The sequence below is a fragment of the Scyliorhinus torazame genome, chromosome 7 (assembly GCF_047496885.1).
Source record: "Scyliorhinus torazame isolate Kashiwa2021f chromosome 7, sScyTor2.1, whole genome shotgun sequence".
Taxonomy (NCBI): Eukaryota; Metazoa; Chordata; class Chondrichthyes; order Carcharhiniformes; family Scyliorhinidae; genus Scyliorhinus; species Scyliorhinus torazame.
The window spans coordinates 102,290,000-102,313,935 of NC_092713.1; the positions used below are offsets into that span (position 1 = coordinate 102,290,000).

The following is a 23,936-nucleotide window of genomic DNA, read 5'->3' on the forward strand; positions in this document are numbered from 1 at the left end:
TAGCACCATTTTACAATGACAATTTTTGTACTACCCAATTCTAAATGTACTTCTTCCTGAAGCAGATATTATTGGCAAACTATAATACTTGTCCATTAAATGTTGGCCATTTCTGACTATTGATGATGAGGGGAAAGGTGTGCAATTAACTACAGCGAATGTGATAAGAGTGTAGCTAAAATTGAGTTTCTTTTTCACTCGGTTAGCCAGAGAAAAATAAGCAGTTATGATGTTTTGTGTAACAGCTTGACATTCTGTTCCAGAATAAGTGTGAAGCATCGAAAATTAATCGAGACAAAGCTGCCACATAATGAACTTGTAGCTGGTCTTTGTGAGGTGATTCTCTATTCTTTCAACTCATGCCTGCAGTTAGCTGAACAAGTGAACCAACCTGCAGGAATGGTAATAATTAATTATTGTTTAAAAAAAAAAAAAAAAATGTTTATTCAAAGTTTTTCCAACAAAAATTTTCAACCAATTAACAGAAAAGAAAAAGAGAACAGAACAGAACATAAACATATCAATCAAACATAATACAGAACTTATACAATGGGTTTCTCCCGCACATATTAACCCTCCCATATGCTTTTTTTCCAAGTACCCATAGGAAAAACCCCTCCCCGCCCGCCCAAATAACCCCCCCGCCCCCCCGAAAGAGACCCACCCTCCCCTCCCTGGGTTGCTGCTGCTGCTGACCGACCTCATTCTAACGCTCCGCGAGATAGTCTAGGAACGGTTGCCACCGCCTGAAGAACCCCTGCGCAGACCCTCTCAAGGCAAACTTTATCCTCTCCAGCTTAATGAACCCTGCCATGTCATTTATCCAGGCTTCCACACTGGGGGGCTTCACGTCCTTCCACCTGAGCAAGATCCTCCGACGGGCTACCAGGGACGCAAAGGCCAGAATACCGACCTTTCACGCCTCCTGCACTCCCGGCTCGTCCGCCATCCAAATAATGCCAGCCCCCAACTTGGCTTGACCTGGACTTTCACCACCTTGGACATAGTCTTCGCGAAACCCCTCCAGAACCCATCCAGTGCCGGGCACGACCAGAACATGTGGGCGTGATTCGCTGGGCTTCCCGAGCACCTCCCGCAACTGTCCTCCATCCCAAAGAACCTACTCAGCCTCGCCCCTGTAATATGCGCTCTGTGAATAACCTTAAACTGTATCAGGCTGAGCCTGGCACATGAGGAAGAGGAATTAACCCTACTCAGGGCAACAGCCCACAGACCCTCTTCAATCTCCTCCCCCAACTCCTCCTCCCACTTACCCTTCAGCTCCTCTACCGAAGCCTCCTCCTCTTCTTTCATCTCCTGATATATCGCCGAAACCTTGCCTTCTCCGACCCATACACCCGAAATCGCCCTGTCCTGAATCCCCTGTGCCGGGAGCAGCGGGAATTCACCTGCCGCCTCACAAACGCCCTCACTTGCATATATCTGAACGCATTCCCCGGGGGTAACCCAAACTTCTCCTCCAGCGCCCCTAGGCTCGCAAACGTCCTGTCTATAAACAGGTCCCCCATCCTTCTGATCCCTGCCCGATGCCAGCTCCGAAACCCCCCATCCATCCTTCCTGGGACGAACCGATGGTTCTCCCGGATCGGGGACCACACCGAGGCTCCCATCTCACCCCTATGTCGTCTCCACTGCCCCCAGATCTTTAGCGTTGCCGCCACCACCGGACTCGTGGTGTTTAATTATTGGTTTTAAATTGACAACTTGTTTAATGTATGACATTTAGTAGACAGTGAAACTTTAGCACAACAGCACAGTCATTGTCAGCTGCAAGAGTATTTCTTGGTTATCCTTTTCGAAGTACGACAACTCAGCATCTACTTAATGCAGGTAGGATTGAGGGGTAAGGATATGGAGATATAAAGAGTTTATCAGTTGCTGTCTGAGCTGCCAGGTACAAAAACTTTTATGCCACCCGATAGCCCTGTCTGGCAAAACATAAAATAAGTTAATGATACTTCCACTGAAAAAATGGACAACCAATCACTTTCAGAGCAAGTTTTCCAAATGTCCCTGAACAACTGTACCACTGCTGGCAAATATAAACGGCTGAAATTGGTGGTGGTGGCAATCTGTATCATTTTTATGATCGAGGGCAGATTGAACACTGCTCTGCAGCCCAGGAATACAACTTTTACATATACGGATAATGCACAGACACGATACTCAGGCTTGTTGGAAAAACAAGTAGTAATGCAAAATGGAAGTGTGGCAAATGAGAGATGCATACAGACTAAAAGAAAAGATATCTATCCTAGAACTGATCCAGTCACACTGATTTGTTATATTCTGATGAATGGCATAGCAGAACAAGGAAGTCATTGGAAATTTTATTTTGGAGCGAAAGTGATACTTCTGCCTCCGACACCAGCCAGCCAATCAATATCAGGGAAATTGTCCTTAAAAATCTGGGGTTTGAATAACAATTCTATTTTAGTCATTTCCTCCCCACTACCTGCCTGTACAACTAGGCTGTGCTTAAAATATAATTGAAGACACTGTCTTATGTTAGGATAACAAAAAGCCTGTAATAAGTCACTTGTATGTGTGCTTAACTGCTTAAACATTGAGTGACCGCAGACTATTTGACTGTCAGGACAGCATTATATCAAAGTTAATCTTGCCTGTACAAGCACAATTGGCAACAGGTAGGGCGGCACGGTGGCACAGTGGTTAGCACGGCTGCCTCACGGCGCCGAGGACCTGGGTTTGATCCCGGCCCCGGGTCACTGTCCGTGTGGAGTTTGCACATTCTCCCTGTGCTTGCGTGGGTCTCAACCCCACAACCCAAAGATATGCAGGATAGGTGGATTGGTCACACTGAATTGTCCCTTAATTGGAAAAAGAAAGAATTGGGTACTCTAAATTATTTTTAAAAAACAATTTCCGACAGGCGTTGTCAGGTATTGATAAGCAGCAGGAACTATTTCTCTTTTCTCCCATCCCTCACATGATTTCTTGCTTTTCAACCAGTTAAGCTAAGATTTGTTAGAGAATGTTACTACTTTTACCCCTGATGCTATCCAAAAATCTGAAAAATACTTTTTACACATGTCAGCAGGTTCTCTTGTACCTCCCAAGTTGTAGCAATTTATTTCCTTGTGTTCTGCTTGCACCCTTTATCCTTATTATTTGTTATGTTGATCCATTGTGCTGTATCTTATTACTAACACATTCCCCATGTATCTAAACAGGAGATTTGAAATCCCTGGACATTTTAGACGTGCTGTTGAGATAAACTATGCTGTTTTTGTAAACTGTTTTAACCTGAGCCAATATACTCAAATCCTGACCTTTTGTAAGAGTTTGCTTTTCCACATGAGCTTTCATAGGTCAATGTAAAAATATTGAGGTTTATATTTTACTAAGCATCTGCACTTCATCCAGGGGAATGCAAACACTACAGATTGCAAACTCTTCCAGAAGACCATGAAGCTGTGCCGTTTTTTTGTCAACACACTGGTGCATTATGTAAAGGTAATACAAGTTGTTCTCAGGTGCTTATTTTTAAAATTGTGTTAGGGCAAAGAGGGTGGCCAAGAGCAGTGTGGGTACCTTGAAAACTGATAATTGCAATATTGTATATGAACAAAAGGGAATGGTGGCCATGTTGAATAATTACTTTGCCAGTATTTATATTAGGGGCACAGAATAGTATACCAGGCATCCCAAGGAAACCAGTATTGAATTCGGCACTGGAACTCAGTAAATTAATATAAGCAAATTAACTAATGAAGGACACTGTGATACTGAAGAGTGATAAATCTCCAGGACCAGATGGTTTCCATCTCAGGGTTTTAACAGAAGTAGCTGAGAACATTGCAGATTCACAAACTATAGTGTTCCAAAGAACACTCGATTCAGCAACTGTTCCCTTAGATTTGAAAATTGTGCACCTCCGCTGTTTACGAAAGTTGAGAGGGTGAAACCAGAGAATTATAGACCAGTTAACCGAGCATCTGTTGTCAAATAATTACTAGAATCTATAATTAAGGATAGAGCAACACATTGAAGATTTTCAGCTGATCAGAAAGAGCCAGCATGGATTTGTAATGACAAATCTGATTCAGTTTTTTTGATGACATGATTAAAGCAGTGGACAGAGGATTGTCTATCGATGTTAATTATATAGATTTCCAGAGGCATTTTATGAAGTCCCTCATGTGCATTGTTAACTAAAGTTGAAACTCATAGGATTGAAGGCAGACTATTGACCTGGTTTGGGAAATAAGCTAAGCCGCAGGAGACAGAGTACGGATATTGGGCAGATACTCTAATTGTAGTAACTGCCGGTGTCCCTCAACTATTCACTTAATTTATTAACAAAGCCACATATCCAAGCTTGATTAAACAAAGATAGGTGGCATTGTAAACAATGTAGATGGAAGCATAAAAATTACAAGAGATGGTGATAGATTAAGTGAGTGGCCAGAATTATGGCAAATAGATTTCTGTGTAGGCAAATGTGACTTACAAAGGACAGAACAGATATCTTCCGAGTGGTAGAAGAAATGCAGTTCCAAAGAGATTTGGGTGTCCATATACATAGATTATTAAAATATCATGAACAATGGGTGGCATGGTTAACACTGCTGCCTATGGCGCTGAGGACCCGGGTTTGATCCCGGACCCGGGTCACTGTATGTGTGGAGTTTGCACATTCTCCCCGTGTTTGCGTGGGCTTCACCCTCACAACCCAAAGATGTGCAGGGTAGGGGAATTGGCCACGCTAAATTGCCCCTTAATTGGAAAAAATGAATTGGTACTCTAAATTTTTTTATTTTTTTTTAAAGTTGGACAAGGATAAAAGCTAGTCACGGATTAAGATTCCAGATTGGAAAGGGCAGATATTAGGGTCTAAAAGTTGAAGCACAGCAGGTTGATTGAAATTGCAATTTGGTGGATAAAACAGTGGATGAGAAATGGGAGACTTTCAAAGGAGAGATGAATAGGTATGTACCCATGTGAAATAAATATGGGGTATCCAAAGCTAGAGTACCCTGGATGACTAAGGATATTGATGATAAAATAAGGAAGACAAAAGAGGCATGACGCATGCTGGAATCATAATAGCAATAGAAATCAAGAAGAGTATCTCAAATGCAGGAAAGAGGCTAAGGCTGGAATAAGGAAGGCTAAGAGGGAACATGAGGAAAGGGTGGCAGGCTGTGCTAAAACAAATTGCAAAATGTTCTTCAAACATTTTAATGATTAAAGATTAGTGAAGGAAATAGAGTGGGGTCCATAAGGGACAAGCAGAGTAAACTGCTCACTGAAGCGGAGGATATGGCAGTGGTGCTAAATGAGTACTTTGCTTCTGCCTTTATCAAATTAGAAGATGGTGACAATGGCCCAGTTGAAAAAGTGAGTGTTGAGCAACTAAGCCATATTGTGATAGATAAAAATGAGGTGCTAAAAAGGCCGGCAGCACTCCAGGTAGAGAAGTTGCCAGGCTCAGATGGGATGCATCCTAGATTGCTGAAGGAGGTAAGGGAGCATATTGCAGAGCCGTTGACAACATTTTCCAAGCCTTTCTGAACACATGTTTAGTCCCAGGGGATGGGAGGATTGCAAATTTGATGCCGTCGTTTAAGAAAGGGGCAAAGGATAACTCAGGAAACTACAGACCAGTCAGCTTGACATGTTTGGTGGGAAAACTGATGGAGGCCATGGGCGCGATTCTCCCAAAAGGAAACAAAGTCTCCTAGCGAACGCGTTTAGCCACGTGCTTCCCGGCGGTCGCAGTGCTGAGAAATACATGGCTATTCAACGCAACTCGTGCACAGCCAAGGCCACACATGGCCCCATTTTGTACAGTGGGGAGCTCTGCTCACCAGAACTCCCCATTGCAGTGCGAGATCGGGACACCATTTTCTCTGAGGCCCCCAAAATGATCCCCGATCTCCCCCAGACCGAACACAGTATAGGAGGGTCCCTGCCCCCCTGCACCCCACCGCCCCCGCACCCCACCGCCCCCACAACACTCCGCTGGGCAACTTCGGCCCGATCTCGGGCTTGCAAGAAATGCCAGCTTGGCACCCTGGCAGTGCCATCCTGGCAGTACACCTGTCAGCTGGCAGTGCCAGGCTGGCGCCAGGTGGCACTGCCAAGGTGCCCAGATGGCACCAGCAGTGACAGGGTACCACCCTACCCAAAGGGCATGCAGCTGGGGGCCTCTGATACCCTTGGAGACCCCCACGAGTGCCATTCCATCAGCTCCCCGTTTGTAAGGACCAGTGCTGAACGGCGCTTACCCGAGGTCTCTGATGCGAAGGGGTTGATCCCCAAAGCGTCAGGTACCTCGGGAATCTGCACATTAGAGTGAGGCTTACTGCCTTGCTCTAATGTGCAGATTTGCTAAAAAGTGATCCCGTGCATTGTGATAGTGCCGGGATTGTTGCATATTTGGATTTTCAGAAAGCATTTGATACGGTGCAATATGGCAGGTTGGTTAGCAAATTAAAAATGTTTGGGATTGATGGCTCCTTGGCAGCATGGATTAGAAGTTTGCTAAGAGATAGGAAACAGAGTAGGTAAGAAAAAGTGAGTAGCTATGGATGGGCATTTCTCAGACAGGAGACGAGTTGAAAGTAGTGTTTCCCAGGGCTCAGTGTTGGGTCCCTTGTTTTTTCTGATTTATATAAATGATTTAGAAGTGGATGTTGATGACAAAATCTCTAAATTTACAAATGATAGTGAGCTAGGGAAATAATGAATTGTGAGGATGACAGTAAGCGACTTCAGAGGGACAGTGACATGTTAGTCAAATGTGCAGACGAAGATGACTTCTGGTTGCGGCTATGCCTGGGTAAGTCGCACGTTCGGCAGCTCCCGCCAAGAACGGACTTTTGGGCCCTTTTGAGGTGCCCCAGCGGCACTTGGACGACGATTCCCGGTGTGGGAAGGCAGCAGTAAGCTTCCCCCAACATTGTATGGAGTGGACCAGGAGTGGAGCGATTTAAAAAAAAGTAGTTTGGGAGCAGAGAGGAGAGCGGGTGCGGAAAAGTAAGATGGCGGCGGGTGGAGACCAGGCAGTGTGGGCGCAATGGTCGCGGGACCAGCAGGAGTTCCTGAAAAGCTGCTTTGTGGAGCTGAAAGCAGAAATGCTGACCCCAATGAAGGGGTCAATAGAAAAGCTGGTGGAGACCCAGAAGGCCCAAGGGGCGGCAATTCGAGAGGTGCAGCAGAAAGCCTCTGAAAACGAGGTCGAGATTCTGGGCCTGGCGGTGAAAGTGGAGGCGCACGAGGCGCTGCACAAGAAGTGGCAGGAAAAGTTTGAAGACCTGGAGAATAGGTCGAGGAGGAAGAATCTCCGGATTCTGGGTCTCCCTGAAGGGGTGGAGGGGTCCGACATGGGGGGCATATGTAGCCACAATGCTGAATACGTTAATGGGCGCAGGAGCCTTCCTGCGGCACTTGGAGCTGGATGGGGCTCACAGAGTCCTGGCAAGGAGGCCTAAAGCCAATGAGCCGCCAAGGGCTGTAGTGGTGAGGTTTCACCGCTTTACGGACAGAGAGTGCGTCCTGAGATGGGCGAAGAAGGAACAGAGCAGCAGGTGGGAGAATACGAAGATCCGTATTTATCAAGACTGGAGTACAGAGCTGGCTTAGAAGAGGGCTGGATTCAACCGGGCCAAGGCGGTGCTCCACTGAAAGGGGGTGAAGTTCGGGCTGTTGCAGCCACCGCGACTGTGGGTCACTTTTCAAGATTGCCACCGTTATTTTGATACGCTGGATGAGGCGTGGACCTTTATACAAAATGAGAAGCTGGGCTCAAACTAAGGGTTTGATGTGGGATTGGGTTTGTTTTTTCGTTGTTGTGTGGGAAAGCTGGGGACTGGGAAGGGGTGAGTGGATGTGATATGTGGGTTTTGTAGGTTGGTGGGCATCGGTACTGTTTTGGGGGGGGGGCTGGAGGGGTGCTCACATCGGTCTCAAGGGGGGGATGGGATGGGGATTACACACGGGGGGCCGTTGGCATAGGCGGGAGTGGCCGGGGTCAGCAGGAATCAGCTGACTTACGGGAGTGCAATGTGGGGAGCAAGGGGGCTAGACAGTGGTCGAGCTGGGTGTGTGGGGGGGGGGGTTGCTGCTGTACTGACCGAAGGGGAGCTGGAGGTAAAAGGGAGAGTCGGGGCGGGGGTTCTGGTGAATGTGTATGCCCCGAATTGGGACGATGCAGGGTTTATGAAGCGCATGTTGAGTCGGATCCCGGATCTGGAAGCAGGGAGCTTGATAATGCGGGGGGGGGGGACTTTAATATGGTATTGGACCCAGCATTGGACCGATCCAGGTCAAGGACGGGTAAGAGGCCAGCTGCGGCCAAGGTGCTAAGGGGTTTTATGGACCAGATGGGGGGAGTGGATCCGTGGAGGTTTGCCAGGCCGGGGGCCAGAGAGTTCTCTTTTTTCTTTGTGATGAGTTGGGCACTGATCCCAAGAGTGGAGGGATATAGCAATTTCGGACCACGTCCCTCACTGGGTGGAGTTGGGGTTGGGGGAGGAGAGGGACCAGCGCCCGGATGTGGGACTGTTGGCGGATGAGGAGGTTTGTGGGCGGGTCCGGGAGTACATTCTGAGATACATAGAGGCCAATGATAATGGGAAGGTGCAGGTGGGTGTGGTTTGTGAGGCTCTGAAAGCGGTGGTTTGGGGAGAGCTAATTTCAATTAGGGCTCACAGGGAGAAGAGAGAGAGGATGGAGAGGGAGAGGTTGGTGGGGGAGATAGTAAGCGTGGACAGGAGCTATGCAGAGGCCCCCGAAAAGGGGCTGCTGAGGGAGCGACGGAACCTCCAAACGGAATTTGAATTATTGACCACGGGGAAGGCAGAGGCTCCATGGAGGAAAATGCAGGAGGCAGTGTATGAGTATGGAGAGAAGGCGAGTCGGATGCTGGCGCATCAGCTACGTAAGAGGGAGGCGGCGAGGGAGATTGGAGGAATCAGGGATAGGGGGGGAATACGATGTGGCGTGCGGTTAAAATAAATGAGGTATTTAGGGATTTCTATGGGGACCTGTACAAGTCAGACCCCCCGGAGGGGGGAGAGGGGATGCGGCGGTTCTTAGATCAACTGAGGTTCCTGAGGGTGGAGGAAGGGCAGATGGCTGGCCTGGGGGCCCTGATGGGACTGGAGGAGCTGGTTAAGGGATTGGGACAAGGCCCCAGAACCGGATGGGTTCCCGGTTGAATTTTATAGGAAGTATAGGAACAAACCATTACAAGGGGACATAAATTCAAGGTGAATGGTGGAAGATATAGGGGGGATGTCAGAGGTAGGTTCTTTACCCAGAGAGTAGTGGGGGCATGGAATGCACTGTCTGTGGAAGTAGTTGAGTCGGAAACATTAGGGATCTTCAAGCAGCTATTGGATAGGTACATGGATTACGGTAAAATGATATAGTGCAGATTTATTTATTCTTAAGGGCAGCACGGTAGCATTGTGGATAGCACAATTGCTTCACAGCCCCAGGGTCCCAGGTTCGATTCCGGCTTGGGTCACTGTCTGTGTGGAGTCTGCACATCCTCCCCTTGTCTGCGTGGGTTTCCTCCGGGTGCTCCAGTTTCCTCCCACAGTCCAAAGATGTGCAGGTTAGGTGGATAAATTGCCCTTAGTGTCCAAAATTGCCCTTAGTGTTGGGTGGAGGTGTTGACTATGGTAGGGTTCTCTTTCCAAGAGCCGGTGCAGACTCAATGGGCCGAATGGCCTCCTTCTGCACTGTAAATTCAATGATAATCTATGATTAACCTAGGACAAAGGTTCGGCACAACATCGTGGGCCGAAGGGCCTGTTCTGTGCTGTATTTTTCTATGTTCTATGTATGTGGATCTGTTGGGCCCGTTGCTGGTGAGAACCTTCAATGAGGCGAGGGAGGAAGGGACTCTGCCCCCGACAATGTCTCGGGCGCTGATCTCGCTGATTCGCAAGCAGGATAAGGACCCACTGCAGTGCGGTTCGTATAGGCCGATCTTGCTCCTTAACTTAGATGCCAAGTTGCTGGCGAAGGTCCTCGCTACGAGGATTGTGTCCCGGTGATGATACATGAGGACCAGGCGGGGTTCGTGAAGGGCAGGCAGTTAAATGCGAATGTGTGGAGGCTCCTGAACGTGATTATGATGCCCTCGGTGGGAGGGGAAGCGGAGGTGGTGGCGGCTATGGACGCGGAGAAGGCCTTTGATCGGGTGGAGTGGGAGTACCTATGGGAAGTGCTTAGCAGGTTTGGGTTCGGGGAAGGGTTCATAGGGTGGGTCAGGTTGTTATACAGGGCCCCGGTGGTGAACGTGCCTACGAACCGGCGGAGATCGGAATATTTCAGATTGTACCCTGTCCCCTGTCCCCTTTGCTGTTCGCGCTGGCAATTGAGCTGCTGGCCATGGCATTAAGGGAGTCTAGGAACTGGAGGGAGTTGGTCCATGGAGGGGAGGAACACCGGGTGTCGTTGTATGCTAATGACTTGTTATATATTGCAGATCCAGTGGAGGGGATGGCGGAGGTCATGCGGATCCTTAGGGAGTTTGGTGACTTCTCGGGCTACAAGCTCAACGTGGGGAAGAGTGAGCTCTTTGTAGTGCATGCGGGGGGCTAGGAAAGGGGGCTAGAGGAGCTGCCGTTGAAGAGGCCGGAGCTTTCGATACCTGGGTATCCAGGTAGCTAGGAGCTGGGGGGCCCTGCATAAGCTTAATTTGACAAGGTTGGTGGACCAGATGGGGGAAGACTTTAGGAGATGGGATGTGTTGCCACTTCCCCTGGCTGGTAGGGTGCAGTCGTTCAAGATGACGGTCCTCCCGAGGTTCTTGTTCGTGTTCCAGTGCCTGCCCATCCTAATCCCCAAAGCTTTTTTCAAGCGAGTAAGCAGGAGAATTATGGGGTTTGTATGGGCGAGCAAGACCCTGAGGATGAAGAGGGTGTTTCTGGAGCGCAGTCGGGACAGGGGCGGGCTGGCGCTGCCGAATCTGTGGTTATTATTGGGCAGCTAATGTGGTGATGATCTGTAAATGGGTAATGGAGGGAGAGGGGGCGGCATGGAAGAGGCTAGAGGCGGCATCTTGTGTGGGAACTAGCTTGGGGGCGCTGGTAACGGCACCGTTGCCGCTACCGCCGACATGGTACACCATGAGCCCGGTGGTGGCAGCGACATTGAAGATCTGGGGGCAGTGGAGGCACCATCGGGGTGAGGTGGGGCCTCAATTTGGTCCCCGATACGGGATAATCATAGGTTTGTGCTGGGCAGGTTGGATGGGGGGTTCCTAAGTTGGCATCGGGCAGGAATTAAAAGGATGGGGGACCTGTTTATAGATGGGACTTTTGCTAGCCTGGGGGCGCTGGAGGAGAAATTTGGGTTGCCTCCCGGAAACGCTTTTAGATATATGCAAGTGAGGGCGTTTGTGAGACGGCAGGTGAGGGAATTTCCGCTACATCCAGCACAAAGGATTCTGGACAGGGTGATTTCGGGTGTATGGGTTGGAGAAGGCAAGGTCTCGCCGATTTATCAGGAGCTGCAGGAAGCGGAGGAGGCCTCAGTGGAGAAGTTGAAGGGCAAGTGGGAGGAGGAGCTCGGGGAGGAGCTGGATGATGGTCTGTGGGCTGGTGCCCTGGGCAGGATCAATTCCTCCTCCTCATGCGCCAGGCTCAGTCTAATACAGTTCAAAGTAGTACATAGGGCGCATATGACGGGCGAGGATGAGTAGGTTTTTTGGGGTGGAGGACAGATGTGCGAGATGTTCAGGGAGCCCAGCGAATCACGCTCATATGTTCTGGACGTGCCCGGCGCTGGAGGAGTTTTGCGAGGGCTATGTCCAAAGTTGTGAACACCCGGGTCAAGCCGAGCTGGGGGATAGCACTATTTGGGGTATCGGACGAGCCGGGAGTGCAGGAGCCGAAAGAGGCCGGAGATCTGGCCTTTGCGTCCCTGGTAGCCCGGCGGAGGATCCTACTAATGTGGAGAGATGCAAAGCCCCCGAGCGTGGAAGCTTGGATCAATGACATGGCAGGGTTCATTAAGTTGGAGAGGATAAAGTTTGCCTTGCGAGGGTCTGTGCAGGGGTTCTCCAGGCGGTGGCAACCGTTCCTAGACTTTCTCGCGGAAAGCTAGGTGGAGGTCGAAACAGCAGCAACCCAGGGCTGGGGGGGGGGTTTGATTTATGTTTTTGTTAAAAGGGGGCGTTTTCCCCACTTTTGTATTTATTGGTTAAATGGGGTTAAATGTATCCTTGTTTGATTTCCTTTGTACAATTTTGTTTTTCTTTCTTTCTTTCTGGAGTGTTTGGTTAAAAATTGTTGAAAATTTTGAATAAACATATTTTTAAAAAAACCTCTGCAGACGAACTTCAATGTAGTGAAATGTGAAGTAATGTATTTTGGTAGAGGAAACATGGGGAGACAATATAGGCTCAATGGTACAACTTTGAGGGGAGTACAGGAGCAGAGGGACCTCTGGGTTCGTGCATAATTCTCTGAAGGTGGCCAGGCACGTTTTAACAGTTGTTAAGAATGCTTATAGGGACCTTTTAAGTCTAGAAATAGAGGCATAGCGTATAAAAGCAAAGAAGTGATACTACACCTCTACAAATCATTGGTCAGACCACATTTGGAGTATTGTGTTCAGTGCTGGGCACCTTACGTAAGGAAGGATGTTAAAGCCCTGGAGAGAGTGCAGCGATTTACTAGAATGATACCAGGAATGAGGAATTTTGAATACAAGGAAAGATGGGGAAAAATGGGCTTGTTTTCCTTGGAGCAGAGAAGATTAAGAGGCGATCTTATTGAGGTCAAAATTCTGAACAATTTTGACAGGGTAAAGAAGGATACTCTGTTTCCACTAGTTAGTATGTCAGTGACTAGGGATCACAATTTCAAGACGATCAGCAAGGGAGCTAGGAGTTAGATGATGAGAAACTTCTTTACTCAGAGAGTTGTTGGGATTTGGAATGCGCTGCCTGGGAGAGTGGTGGAGGCGGATTCCATCGGAGGCTTGAAAAGAAAGCTGAGGGCTACAGGGCTGGAGAATGGGACTAGCTCGGTAGATCTTTTGGGAGCTGGTGCAGACACTATGGGGCGAATGGCCTCCTTCTGTGCTGTAAATAATTGTTTTAAAAATCAGGCCTCCATTGGCTCATTGAAAGAACTAAAAATAGTAAAAGAACTGGGGTGCAAGCAAGGGAGTTTCAAAGGTTTTAAAGTACTCAAACAGTACTGGCAGAATTCCCCCCCCCCCCTCCCCCATGCCGGTGGGAGAATCGCCGGGGCGGTGCGTGTGTCCCGCCACGCCGCCCCGACACCCGCACGCGATTCTCTCTCTCTCTCCCCCCCCCAAACCGGCGCGGCGAGAATCATGGCTGGCCGCTCGGAGACCCGGATGGGCCGAGCGGCCTGCCCAACAGGACGGGTTCCCGCTGGCACCATCCACACCTGGTCGCTGCCAGCGGGAACAGCGCGGGAACATGGGGAGGGGGGGGGTCCTGCACCTGGGGGGGCCTCAAATGGGGTCTGGCCCGCGATCGGTGCCCACCGATCGGCGGGCCGGCCTCTCTGAAGGAGGACCTCCTTTCCTCCGCCGCCCCGCAAGATCCATCCAACATCTTGTGGGGTGGGCTCGGGGAGGACGGCAACCACGCATGCGCGGGTTGGCGCCGGCCAACCCGCGCATGCATGGGTGACGTCATTTACGCGTCGCCGGCCGCATCATTTACGCGGCGCCGCTTTTATGCGGCGCCAAGGCCCGGCGTGCGTAAATGACGCAACGCCGCTCCTAGCCCCCCGGGGGCGGGAGAATAGGGGTCTGAGGGCAGGCTCCGACGCCGGAGTGAAACACTCCGGTTTTCACACTGGCGTCGGCACTTAGACTCCCGATGGGAGAATTGCGCCCTACATTCCTGTTTGAAGTCTTCATTAGTGATTTAATTTTTAGTCCATTGGAAACCTTTGAAAGCATCACACTTGATGCAAGCACATTGTGAAATTGAATATACCAAAGGCAATAAATAGAAAAGTTGGAGAAGGATCATAATTCATAGTGCTTCAGATTCACCCCAGACAGACACCCCATTAATGAACGGCGCAGTTAAGACAATAATTTATGCTATAGTTATATAAATCCCTGGTTAGACCGCACCTAAAATAATGCAAGTCGTTTTGAACATATCACGTTGGAGGTAATGCAGCAGAATGATAATTGGGCTCGAAGGGTTAAAGTATTAGGAGAGTTTACACAAATGATGGCTGTATTCCCTGGAATTTAAAAGGTTTAGATGGTGATTTGATCAAGGAAGTGATTGGATAGATAGAGAGAAGCTATTTCCTCTAGTTGGGGAGTTTAGGACTGGGAAACGTAGACTAAAGATTACAGCCAGACCTTTCAGGTGGGAACTTTGGAAATACTATTATATGCAAAGGGTGGCAGAAGTTCAGAACCATCTTTTAAAAAAATATATATATATTTTATTGAAGTTTTTCGATCAAACAAAAATTTCCCATTTTACAACTTTGTAATAATATATACATTGATCGTTTTTTAAATAAATAATATGCTAACTAACGGCAACTGCCAACAACAAAATAAGAAACAACAGAAATAATAACTAAAATAGTAACTTTGTGAAATCAAATATAAATCACTAATATATAAACACACACATAAAACCCCTGAAGACCCAAATGAGCCCTCCCCCCTGGGCTGCTGCTGCTGCTACCTTTCCTATTTCCCCTTATCGCTCTGCGAGATAGTCGAGGAACGGTTGCCACCGCCCGGTGAACCCCTGAGCCGAACCTCTAAATGCATACTTTATCCGTTCCAGTTTTATAAACCCTGCCATGTCGTTGATCCAGGCCTCCACACCCGGGGGCTTAGCTCCTTTCCACATAAGTAGAATCCTTCGCCGGGCTACTAGGGACGCAAAGGCCAACACATCGGCCTCTCTCGCCTCCTGCACTCCCGGCTCATCTGCAACCCCAAATATAGCCAACCCCCAGCTTGGTTTGACCCGGACCCCCACCACCTTCGAGATCACTTTTGCCACACCCACCCGGAACCCATGCAATACCGGACATGACCAAAACATGTGGGTGTGGTTCGCCGGGCTTCCTGCACATCTCCCGCACCTATCTTCCACTCCAAAAAACCTACTCAGCCTTGCTCCCGTCATATGCGCCCTGTGTAGAACCTTGAATTGTATCAGGCTGAGCCTGGCACACGAGGACGAAGAGTTTACCCTACTTAGGGCATCTGCCCACAGCCCCTCCTCAATCTCTTCCCCCAGCTCCTCCTCCCATTTTCCCTTCAGCTCCTCTACCATCGTCTCCCCCTCGTCTCTCATTTCCCAATATATATCTTGACACCCTACCATCACCCACCCATGCCCCCGAAATCACCCTGTCCTGGATCTCTTGCGCCGGGAGCTGCGGAAATTCCCTCACCTGTTGCCTCACAAATGCCCTCACTTGCATATAGCGAAATGCATTCCCAGGTGGCAACCCATATTTTTCTGTCAGTGCTCCCAGACTCGCAAACGTCCCGTCTAAGAACAAGACCTGCAATTTCGCAATTCCTGCTCGCTGCAAAGATTTAAATCCCCCATCTATCCTTCCCGGGACAAACCTATGGTTGTTCCTTATCGGGGACCACACTGAGGCACCCGTCACTCCCTTATGTCGTCTCCACTGCCCCCAAATTTTCAGAGTTGCCACCACCACTGGGTTTGTGGTGTATTTTTTCGGGGAGAACGGTAACGGCGCCGTCGCCAGTGCTTTTAAGCTAGTTCCCCGACAGGACGCCATCTCCAGTCTTTTCCACGCCGCTCCTTCCCCTTCCCTCATCCACTTACATATCATTGACACGTTGGCGGCCCAATATTAATCACTTAGACTCGGCAGTGCCAGTCCCCCTCTGTCCCTACTGCGCTGCAGGAACCCCCTCTTTACTCTTGGGGTCTTTCCAGCCCACACAAAGCTCATAATACTCTTGTCCACCTTCTTAAAAAAGGCCTTTGTAATCAGTACAGGGAGGCACTGGAACACAAAAAGAAACCTCGGAAGGACCACCATTTTAACTGCCTGCACCCTGCCCGCCAATGTCAGGGGCGCCATGTCCCACCTCCTAAAGTCCTCTTCCATCTGCTCTACCAGTCGTGCCAAGTTAAGCTTATGCAAGGTTCCCCAGTTCCTGGCCACCTGGATCCCTAAATACCGGAAATCTTTTCTTACCCTCCTCAACGGTAAATCGTTGATTCCCCTGCCCTGTTCCCCGGGGTGCATCACAAACAGTTCACTCTTCCCCATATTCAATTTATATCCTGAAAATTCTCCAAACTCCCTGAGTGTCTGTATTATCTCAGGCATCCCCTCCACTGGATCCGCAACATACAACAACAAATCATCCGCGTATAATGACACCCGATGCTCTTCTCCTCCTCTAAGTACCCCCCTCCACTTCCTAGAGCCCCTCAGCGCTATGGCCAATGGCTCAATTGCCAACGCAAACAGTAACGGGGACAGGGGACATCCCTGTCTTGTACCCCTATATAGTCGGAAGTGGTCAGATCGTTGCCTATTTGTAATCACACTTGCCACCGGGGCCCTGTACAGGAGCTGAACCCATCTAATGAACCCCTCTCCAAATCCAAATCTCCTCAGTACTTCCCACAGGTAGTCCCACTCCACTCTATCAAATGCTTTCTCTGCATCCATCGCCACCACTATCTCCGCCTCCCCCTCCGGTGGGGGCATCATCATCACCCCCAACAGCCTCCATATGTTAGCATTCAATTGCCTCCCTTTAACAAACCCCGTTTGATCATCATGCACCACCCCAGGGACACAGTCCTCTATCCTCGTCGCCATCACCTTGGCTAAAAGCTTGGCATCTACGTTCAAGAGGGAAATAGGCCTGTATGACCCGCACTGCAGCGGGTCTTTGTCTCTTTTCAGGAGCGATATCGCCGCCTCCAACATCGTCCGGGGTAGTGTCCCCCTTTCTCTAGCCTCATTAAAGGTTCTCGTCAGAAGTGGGGCCAGCAGGTCCACGTATTTCCTATAGAACTCCACCGGGAACCCATCCGGTCCCGGGGCCTTCCCTGCCTGCATGTTCCCAATTCCTTTTACCACCTCCTCCACCTCAATCTGCGCTCCCAGTCCTGTCATCTCCTGTTCCTCAACCTTCAGGAACTCCAGCTGGTCTAGGAAACGCATCATTCCCTCTTTCCCTTCCGGGGGTTGAGCCTTATATAGCCTCTCGTAAAATACCTTAAACACCCCGTTCACCCTCTCCGCTCCCCGTTCCATCTTTCCCTCCGCGTCTCTAACCCCTCCGATCTCTCTCGCCGCCCCCCTCTTCCTAAGTTGTTGGGCCAGCAGCCGGCTCGCCTTCTCTCCATATTCATACTGCACTCCCTGTGCCTTCCTCCATTGTGCCTCCGCCTTACCCGTGGTCAACAAGTCAAAGTCCGTGTGCAATCTCCGTCTTTCCCTGTATAGCCCTTCATCTGGAGCCTCCACATATTGCCTATCCACCCTCAAAATCTCCCCCAACAATCTCTCCCTTTCTTTACCCTCTTGTTTCCCCTTATGGGCCCCTATGGAGATCAGCTCCCCTCTAAACACCGCCTTCAGTGCCTCCCAGACCACTCCCACCTGGACCTCTCCGTCATCATTGATCTCTAGGTACCTTTCAATACATCCCCTCACCCCTACACATACCCCCTCGTCCGCCAACAGTCCCACATCTAATCTCCAGAGTGGGCGCTGCTCCTTTTCCACTCCTACTTCCAAATTTACCCAATGTGGGGCATGATCTGAAATGGCTACAGCCGAATACTCCGTTCCTGCCACCTTCGGGATCAGCGCCCTTCCCAGGACAAAGAAGTCTATCCGGGAGTACACTTTGTGGACATGGGAGAAGAAGGAAAACTCTTTACTCCTTGGTCTAGTAAATCTCCAGGGATCCACTCCTCCCATCTGCTCCATAAAGCCCTTAAGCACCTTGGCTGCTGCCGGCCTCCTCCCGGTCCTAGATCTGGACCGGTCTAGCCCTGGGTCCAGCACCGTGTTGAAGTCCCCCCCCCCCCATTACCAACTTTCCCATCTCCAGGTCCGGGATGCGCCCCAACATACGCTTCATAAAGTTCGCATCATCCCAGTTCGGGGCATATACGTTCACCAACACCACCGCCTCACCTTGCAATCTGCCACTCACCATCACGTATCTACCCCCACTGTCCACCACTGTGGTCTTCGCCTCAAACAATACCCGTTTCCCCACCAGTATTGCCACCCCTCTATTTTTCGCATCCAAGCCCGAGTGGAATACCTGTCCCACCCATCCTTTTCTTAATCTGACCTGATCCGCCAGTTTCAGGTGCGTCTCCTGAAGCATGACCACATCTGCCTTTAGCTTCTTTAGGTGTGCAAATACCCTTGCCCTCTTAATCGGCCCATTCAGCCCTCTCACGTTCCACGTGATCAACCGGGTTGGGAGGCTCTTTACCCGCCCCCTCCACCCCCCTCCCCCCCCCCTCGTCGACTAGCCATCCCCTTTTTTAGACCAGCTCCTCACCCGGTTCCCACACACCCGCTTATCCCCTGGACGGTGCCCTCCCGTCCCGGCCATCCCATCCCGTAACAGCTCCCTTTAGCAGCAGCAACCCAGTTAACCCCCCCCCGGCTAGATCCCTCTCTAGCTTAGTTGCTCCCCCCCATATTGCTTCCGGAAGTCAGCAAACTCTGGCTGACCTCGGCTTCCCCCGTTTATCCTTAGCCTCCCATTATGTGAGGCCCCCTCCTTCCTGCGCCCCCTTTTCCCGCCACAATTTCCATAGAGCGGGAACAAAGCCCGCGCTTCCCTCTCATGCCCCGCCCCTGATGGCGCAGCTCCCTCTCTCCTTCCCCCTCCCCTTCCCCACCGGCGCCCACATTTCTTCGTGTGTCCCCCCCCCCTTCGAGGGGAAAGAAAATTTTCCCCCATCTGATTCACAGTCCCTTGTCACCACCTCGCTACTTCATTTCAAACACTCTTTCTCAAATCTAGTCCAACTTCTCTTCAATAAATGTCCACGCCTCCTCTGCCGTCTCGAAGTAGTGGTGTTTACCCTGGTGTGTAACCCACAGTCTTGCCGGCTGCAACATTCCGAATTTCACTTTCCTCTTGTGGAGCACCGCCTTGGCCCGATTAAAACTCGCCCTCCTTCTCGCCACCTCCGCACTCCAATCCTGATACATGCGGATCACCGCGTTCTCCCACCTGCTGCTCCGTGTCTTTTTCGCCCATCTCAGGACCATCTCCCTGTCCTTGTAGCGGTGGAACCTCACCACTATTGCTCGAGGTATTTCTCCTGCCTTTGGTCTTCTCACGAGGACTCGGTACGCTCCCTCCACTTCCAGGGGGCCCGTCAGGGCCTCAGCTCCCATTAAGGTATGGAGCATCGTGCTCACATACGCCCCAACGTCCGCTCCCTCTGCCCCTTCGGGAAGACCCAAGATTCTTAAGTTCTTCCTCCTCGAGCTATTTTCCAGGGCTTCCAGTTTCTCCATACACCTCTTATGCAGTGCCTTGTGCGTCTCCGTCTTCACCACCAAGCCCTGTATCTCGTCCTCGTTTTCGGCAGCTTTTGCCTTCACTCCACGGAGCTCCATCTCTTGGGTCTTCTGCGCCTCTTTTAACCCCTCAATCGCCTGCAGCATCGGCGCCAGAACCTCCTTCTTGAGCTCCTCCACACATCGTCGGAGGAACTCCTGCTGTTCCAGGCCCCATACCAACTGGCCGCCCTCCGCCGCCATCTTGCTTCTCACTTCCCTTCTTTGCCGCTGCTCCAGAGGATCCTCCACAATCTGGCCACTATTATCTCTTCTATCCATTCACATCCGGGGGGACTCCCTTCTATGTCGCCTCACAGTGGGTTTAGCCTTCGGAAATTGCCGTTGTGGCTCCCGATAAGAGCCCAAAAGTCCGTTAAAACAGGAGTTGCCGAAACGTGCGACTTAACTGGTCATCGCTGCACCCGGAAGGCGTTCGGAACCATCTTGATGCTAAGTTAGTCATTCATTTTAAATTTGAGATTGGTAGATATTTGTTCAAGCAAAGGTGTTGAGGAGTATGGGGAAAAAGTTGGTATATGAAATTATTTTGTGGATGAGCTATGATCTCATTGAAACTCTACAGACCTGAGTGGCTAAATGTCTTACATCCTGTTCTTATGTGCTGTAAAATCTTGTACATATATTCCCCAATGTGTGCCACTCTTTTCAAGGTTGTCATTTTAGTAAAAGTCTCAATGCACACTCTTATTGTTTACTTAAAGGATTATAATGTTCAGTTTGACTCTTGCATTTAATCATCTCGGGTATACTTTTATTTTAACATTATTTGAAAGTGAGAGATTGGATTTGTTACTTTGTACTGATTAGTCAGTCCTACTGCATTAAATGACACAAAATATAATTTCTACTTGTTACATTAAATAATTAGAGGCAAAATACTGCTGTTGCACCACTGTGTGGTTTAACACTTTCTGGCAATGACATGCACCTTTGTTGGCAAGTTAGTATGATAATGGAAGTGGTAGCTTTTATCTTTTTGAGAAATTATGCTGGAATGCACCAATGTCTGTATAAGGAAACTGTAAATTTAGAAACATAATGTTTGCCTTTCACTGCCATTTTCAGCAGGGAAAAAAATAATCTTGAGCTGTAATAATAAGTTACTGAATAGCAGAGAATGATGAAGTTAGTTGTGCAGTTAAAATGTTTTCTGATCGTTTTCATTAAAACCAGATGTAACTCATTTTAATTTCTAACCTGATTATAGCATCGATCTTCTAAATTCTGATATGTTTTGCACTCCCAATTTTAGGAATTCATTGATTTCCTTTCAAAGTCTTGTCACATCCTGCATCACCTTTACCTTCAAATGTACAGGTACGGCTACACATCAGCAGTTCTGTGTCTGATCATTAACCTGTAGAGGAACTTAGAAAAATATCAGTGAAGTATAATCTGACTTTGTCTGAAGGTCACAGTTTTGGAACCTCGTGGGTCATCTTCCAGTTTTCATTCAATAAAAGAATGGGTTGGTTTGGTTCTTTTTCCTCTGTTTTCTCCCTTTTCCTGAAGTTATTCTTGCTGGAAAATGGTTTGATGAATGCTGATAGCGCATGAGTAAACCTAGGGAGAGAGAATCAAAAGGCTATTTGCCAAAGAAGGACATCCCATTGAGTCTGAATCTGTTCTCTCTTTTAAAAAAAAATATTTATTAAAGTTTTTTAACACAATTTTTCACCCTTACAAACAATAACAAAATAACAAGAAATCGCACGAAGCAAGATATATACATGGTAAAATGATATGATACATAGCTTTGTACACTGGCTCTCTCCCGCACGTGTCAGTTTCCCCAATCCTTCATGTTATATCTTGCTCATCCACCCTCCCAGGCAAGCCCCCATTCCCCCCCCCCCCCCCCCCTCCCAGGACGTCCCGTCCCCCCTAGGTTGCTGCTGCTGCTGACCGCCCTTCCTCTAACGCTCCGCGAGATAGTCTAGGAATGGTTGCCACCGCCTGTAGAACTCCTGCGCAGACCCTCTCAAGGCAAACTTAATCCTCTCCAGCTTTATGAACCCAGCCATGTCGTTTATCCAGGCCTCCACGCTGGGGGGCTTCGCCTCCTTCCACATTAGCAAGATCCTTCGCCGGGCTACTAGGGACGCAAAGGCCAGAATGCCGGCCTCTTTCGCCTCCTATACTCCCGGCTCGACCACTACTCCAAATATTGCTAGCCCCCAGCTTGGCTTGACCCGGACTTTCACCGCCTGAGATATTGCTCCCGCCACTCCTCTTCAGAACCCCTCCAGTGCCGGGCATGACCAAAACATATTGACATGGTTCGCTGGGCTCCCTGAGCACCTTCCGCATCTGTCCTCTACCCCAAAGAACCTACTCAGCCTCGCCCCCGTCAAGTGCGCTCTGTGAACCACCTTAAATTGTATCAGGCTGAGCCTGGCACACGAGGAGGAGGAGTTAACCCTACCCAGGGCATCAGCCCACAGACCTTCCTCAATCTCCTCCCCCAGCTCCTCCCATTTACCCTTCAGCTCCTATACCAGCACTTCCCCCTCTTCTTTCATCTCCTGGTATATTGCCGACACCTTGCCCTCCCCGACCCATACACCCGAGATCACCCTGTCTTGAATTTCCTGTGCGGGAGCAACGGGAATTCCTTCACCTGTCGCCTCGCAAATGCCCTCACCTGCATATACCTAAAAGCATTTCCCGGGGGTATCTCAAACTTCTCCTCCAGTGCCCCTAGGCTCGGAAATGTCCCGTCAATGAACAGGTCCCCCATTCTTCTAATCCCCGCCCGATGCCAGCTCTGAAACCTCCCGTCCATCCTCCCCGGGACAAACCGGTGGTTACCCCTGATCGGGGACCACACTGAGGCTCCCATTGCACCCCTGTGCCGTCTCCACTGGCCCCAGATCCTTAGCGTTGCCGCCACCACCTGGCTTGTGGTATACTTTGACGGCGAGAGCGGCAGCGGTGCCGTCACCAACGCCCCCAGGCTCGTTCCTTTACAGGACGCCATCTCCACCCTCTTCCATGCCGCCCCCTCTCCCTCCATCACTCGCCTGCGGATCATTGCCACATTTGCTGCCCAGTAGTAGCTCCCTAGGTTTGGCAGCGCCAACCCTCCTCAGTCCCTACTGCATTCCAGAAACCCTCTCCTTACCCTCGGGGTCCTATTGAATCTGTTCTCTCTTGACGCACACATTTTCCAGGCTCTCTTATTAATTTAAATTGCATTGTCCTGCAGTATTTGACTTATAAAGATTTTTACCATCTCCTGTTATTCTGTTCATTTCTGTGATTCGCCTTACTGCAAGTTGCTGACATTGCCTCGGCAATTGAGAGATTACGCCATGTAGATATGTTTTTCTTGAGCGAGGAAAGGACAGTTGTGGGCAAGTCAACTGAAACATCTCTTGTGCACATTTATTAGTCTGTTTAATTGCATTGAAAGTGACCTGGGAGTGAACAGGTACTGCAAATGCTGAAAATCTGACAAAGAAACAGAAAATGTTGGAAATATTCAGCAGGCTAGACAGCATTTTTGGGGAGAGAAACAGAGTTAATGTTTCAAGTTGATAACCTTTCATCAGTTTTGCATTAACTTGCTTGCAGCCAGGTGCAACAAGAATGCAAGAAAATTACTTTTTTTAAAAAGGGGGCAAAAGTATAAATTTGATATGTGATAATTTTTTGACATATTGGAAAACACTAACTTTCCATTTTAATTCTTTGTGCAGTAAAATAGCTCCTAGTTTGTATGCACCAATTTTGTCTGATGGACCCTGTGATCAAATTGCTTCCGTTGTCCCAGTTGCTCTGGATGCTCTTGTTTCACAGCTACTGTTCTTCAGGCCCTTTGTGGAGATGGTGCTACAAGATAACCAGGGTGAGTTCATGGAATGTGGTCGAATATTGATTTAATCTCCTTTATAATAATTAATCTAGGTGAGGTTAAATTCTTTTTTTTAAAAATGTTTTTATTGGCATTTTCAATTTTTCATAGTGAAACATTTGTGTCCGATATTTACAATTTATACAATTTCTTATGTACATACATCTTTCTTGATATATCTTCTTCCTCCCTGTCCCCTCCTTGGTATCTCCACTTTTTTGCCGTGTGTGTGTGTGTGTGTGTGTGTGTGTGTGTGTGTGTGTGTGTGTGTGTGTGTGTGTGTGTGTGTGTGTGTGTGTGTGTGTGTGTGTGTGTGTGTGTGTGTGTGTGTGTGTGTGTGTGTGTGTGTGTGTGTGTGTCGCTTCCTGCCTTCTCTTCTCTCTCCCCCCCCCCCCCCCCCCTCCATGCTTCTCCCTGTGGTTCCCCTGAGTTTCCTCCTCATTTCCTCAGCCCTTCCCCTTTGACTTGATGGAACA

General features: G+C 49.3%; 1 protein-coding gene across 3 annotated transcripts in view; it reads left to right on the plus strand.

The window, feature by feature from the left end:
- firrm (fignl1 interacting regulator of recombination and mitosis) overlaps nt 1–23,936 on the plus strand; it is a 106,090-nt gene that overhangs the window by 15,361 nt on the left and 66,793 nt on the right. For 2 of the 3 annotated variants that reach the window (XM_072511176.1, XM_072511179.1), the window contains exons 8-11: nt 246–402; nt 3,409–3,498; nt 20,857–20,921; nt 23,306–23,454. In XM_072511176.1, the coding sequence (XP_072367277.1) occupies nt 246–402; nt 3,409–3,498; nt 20,857–20,921; nt 23,306–23,454 (461 nt within the window). The remainder of the gene's footprint in view (nt 1–245; nt 403–3,408; nt 3,499–20,856; nt 20,922–23,305; nt 23,455–23,936) is intronic. The other variant, XM_072511177.1, reaches the window with a different exon arrangement.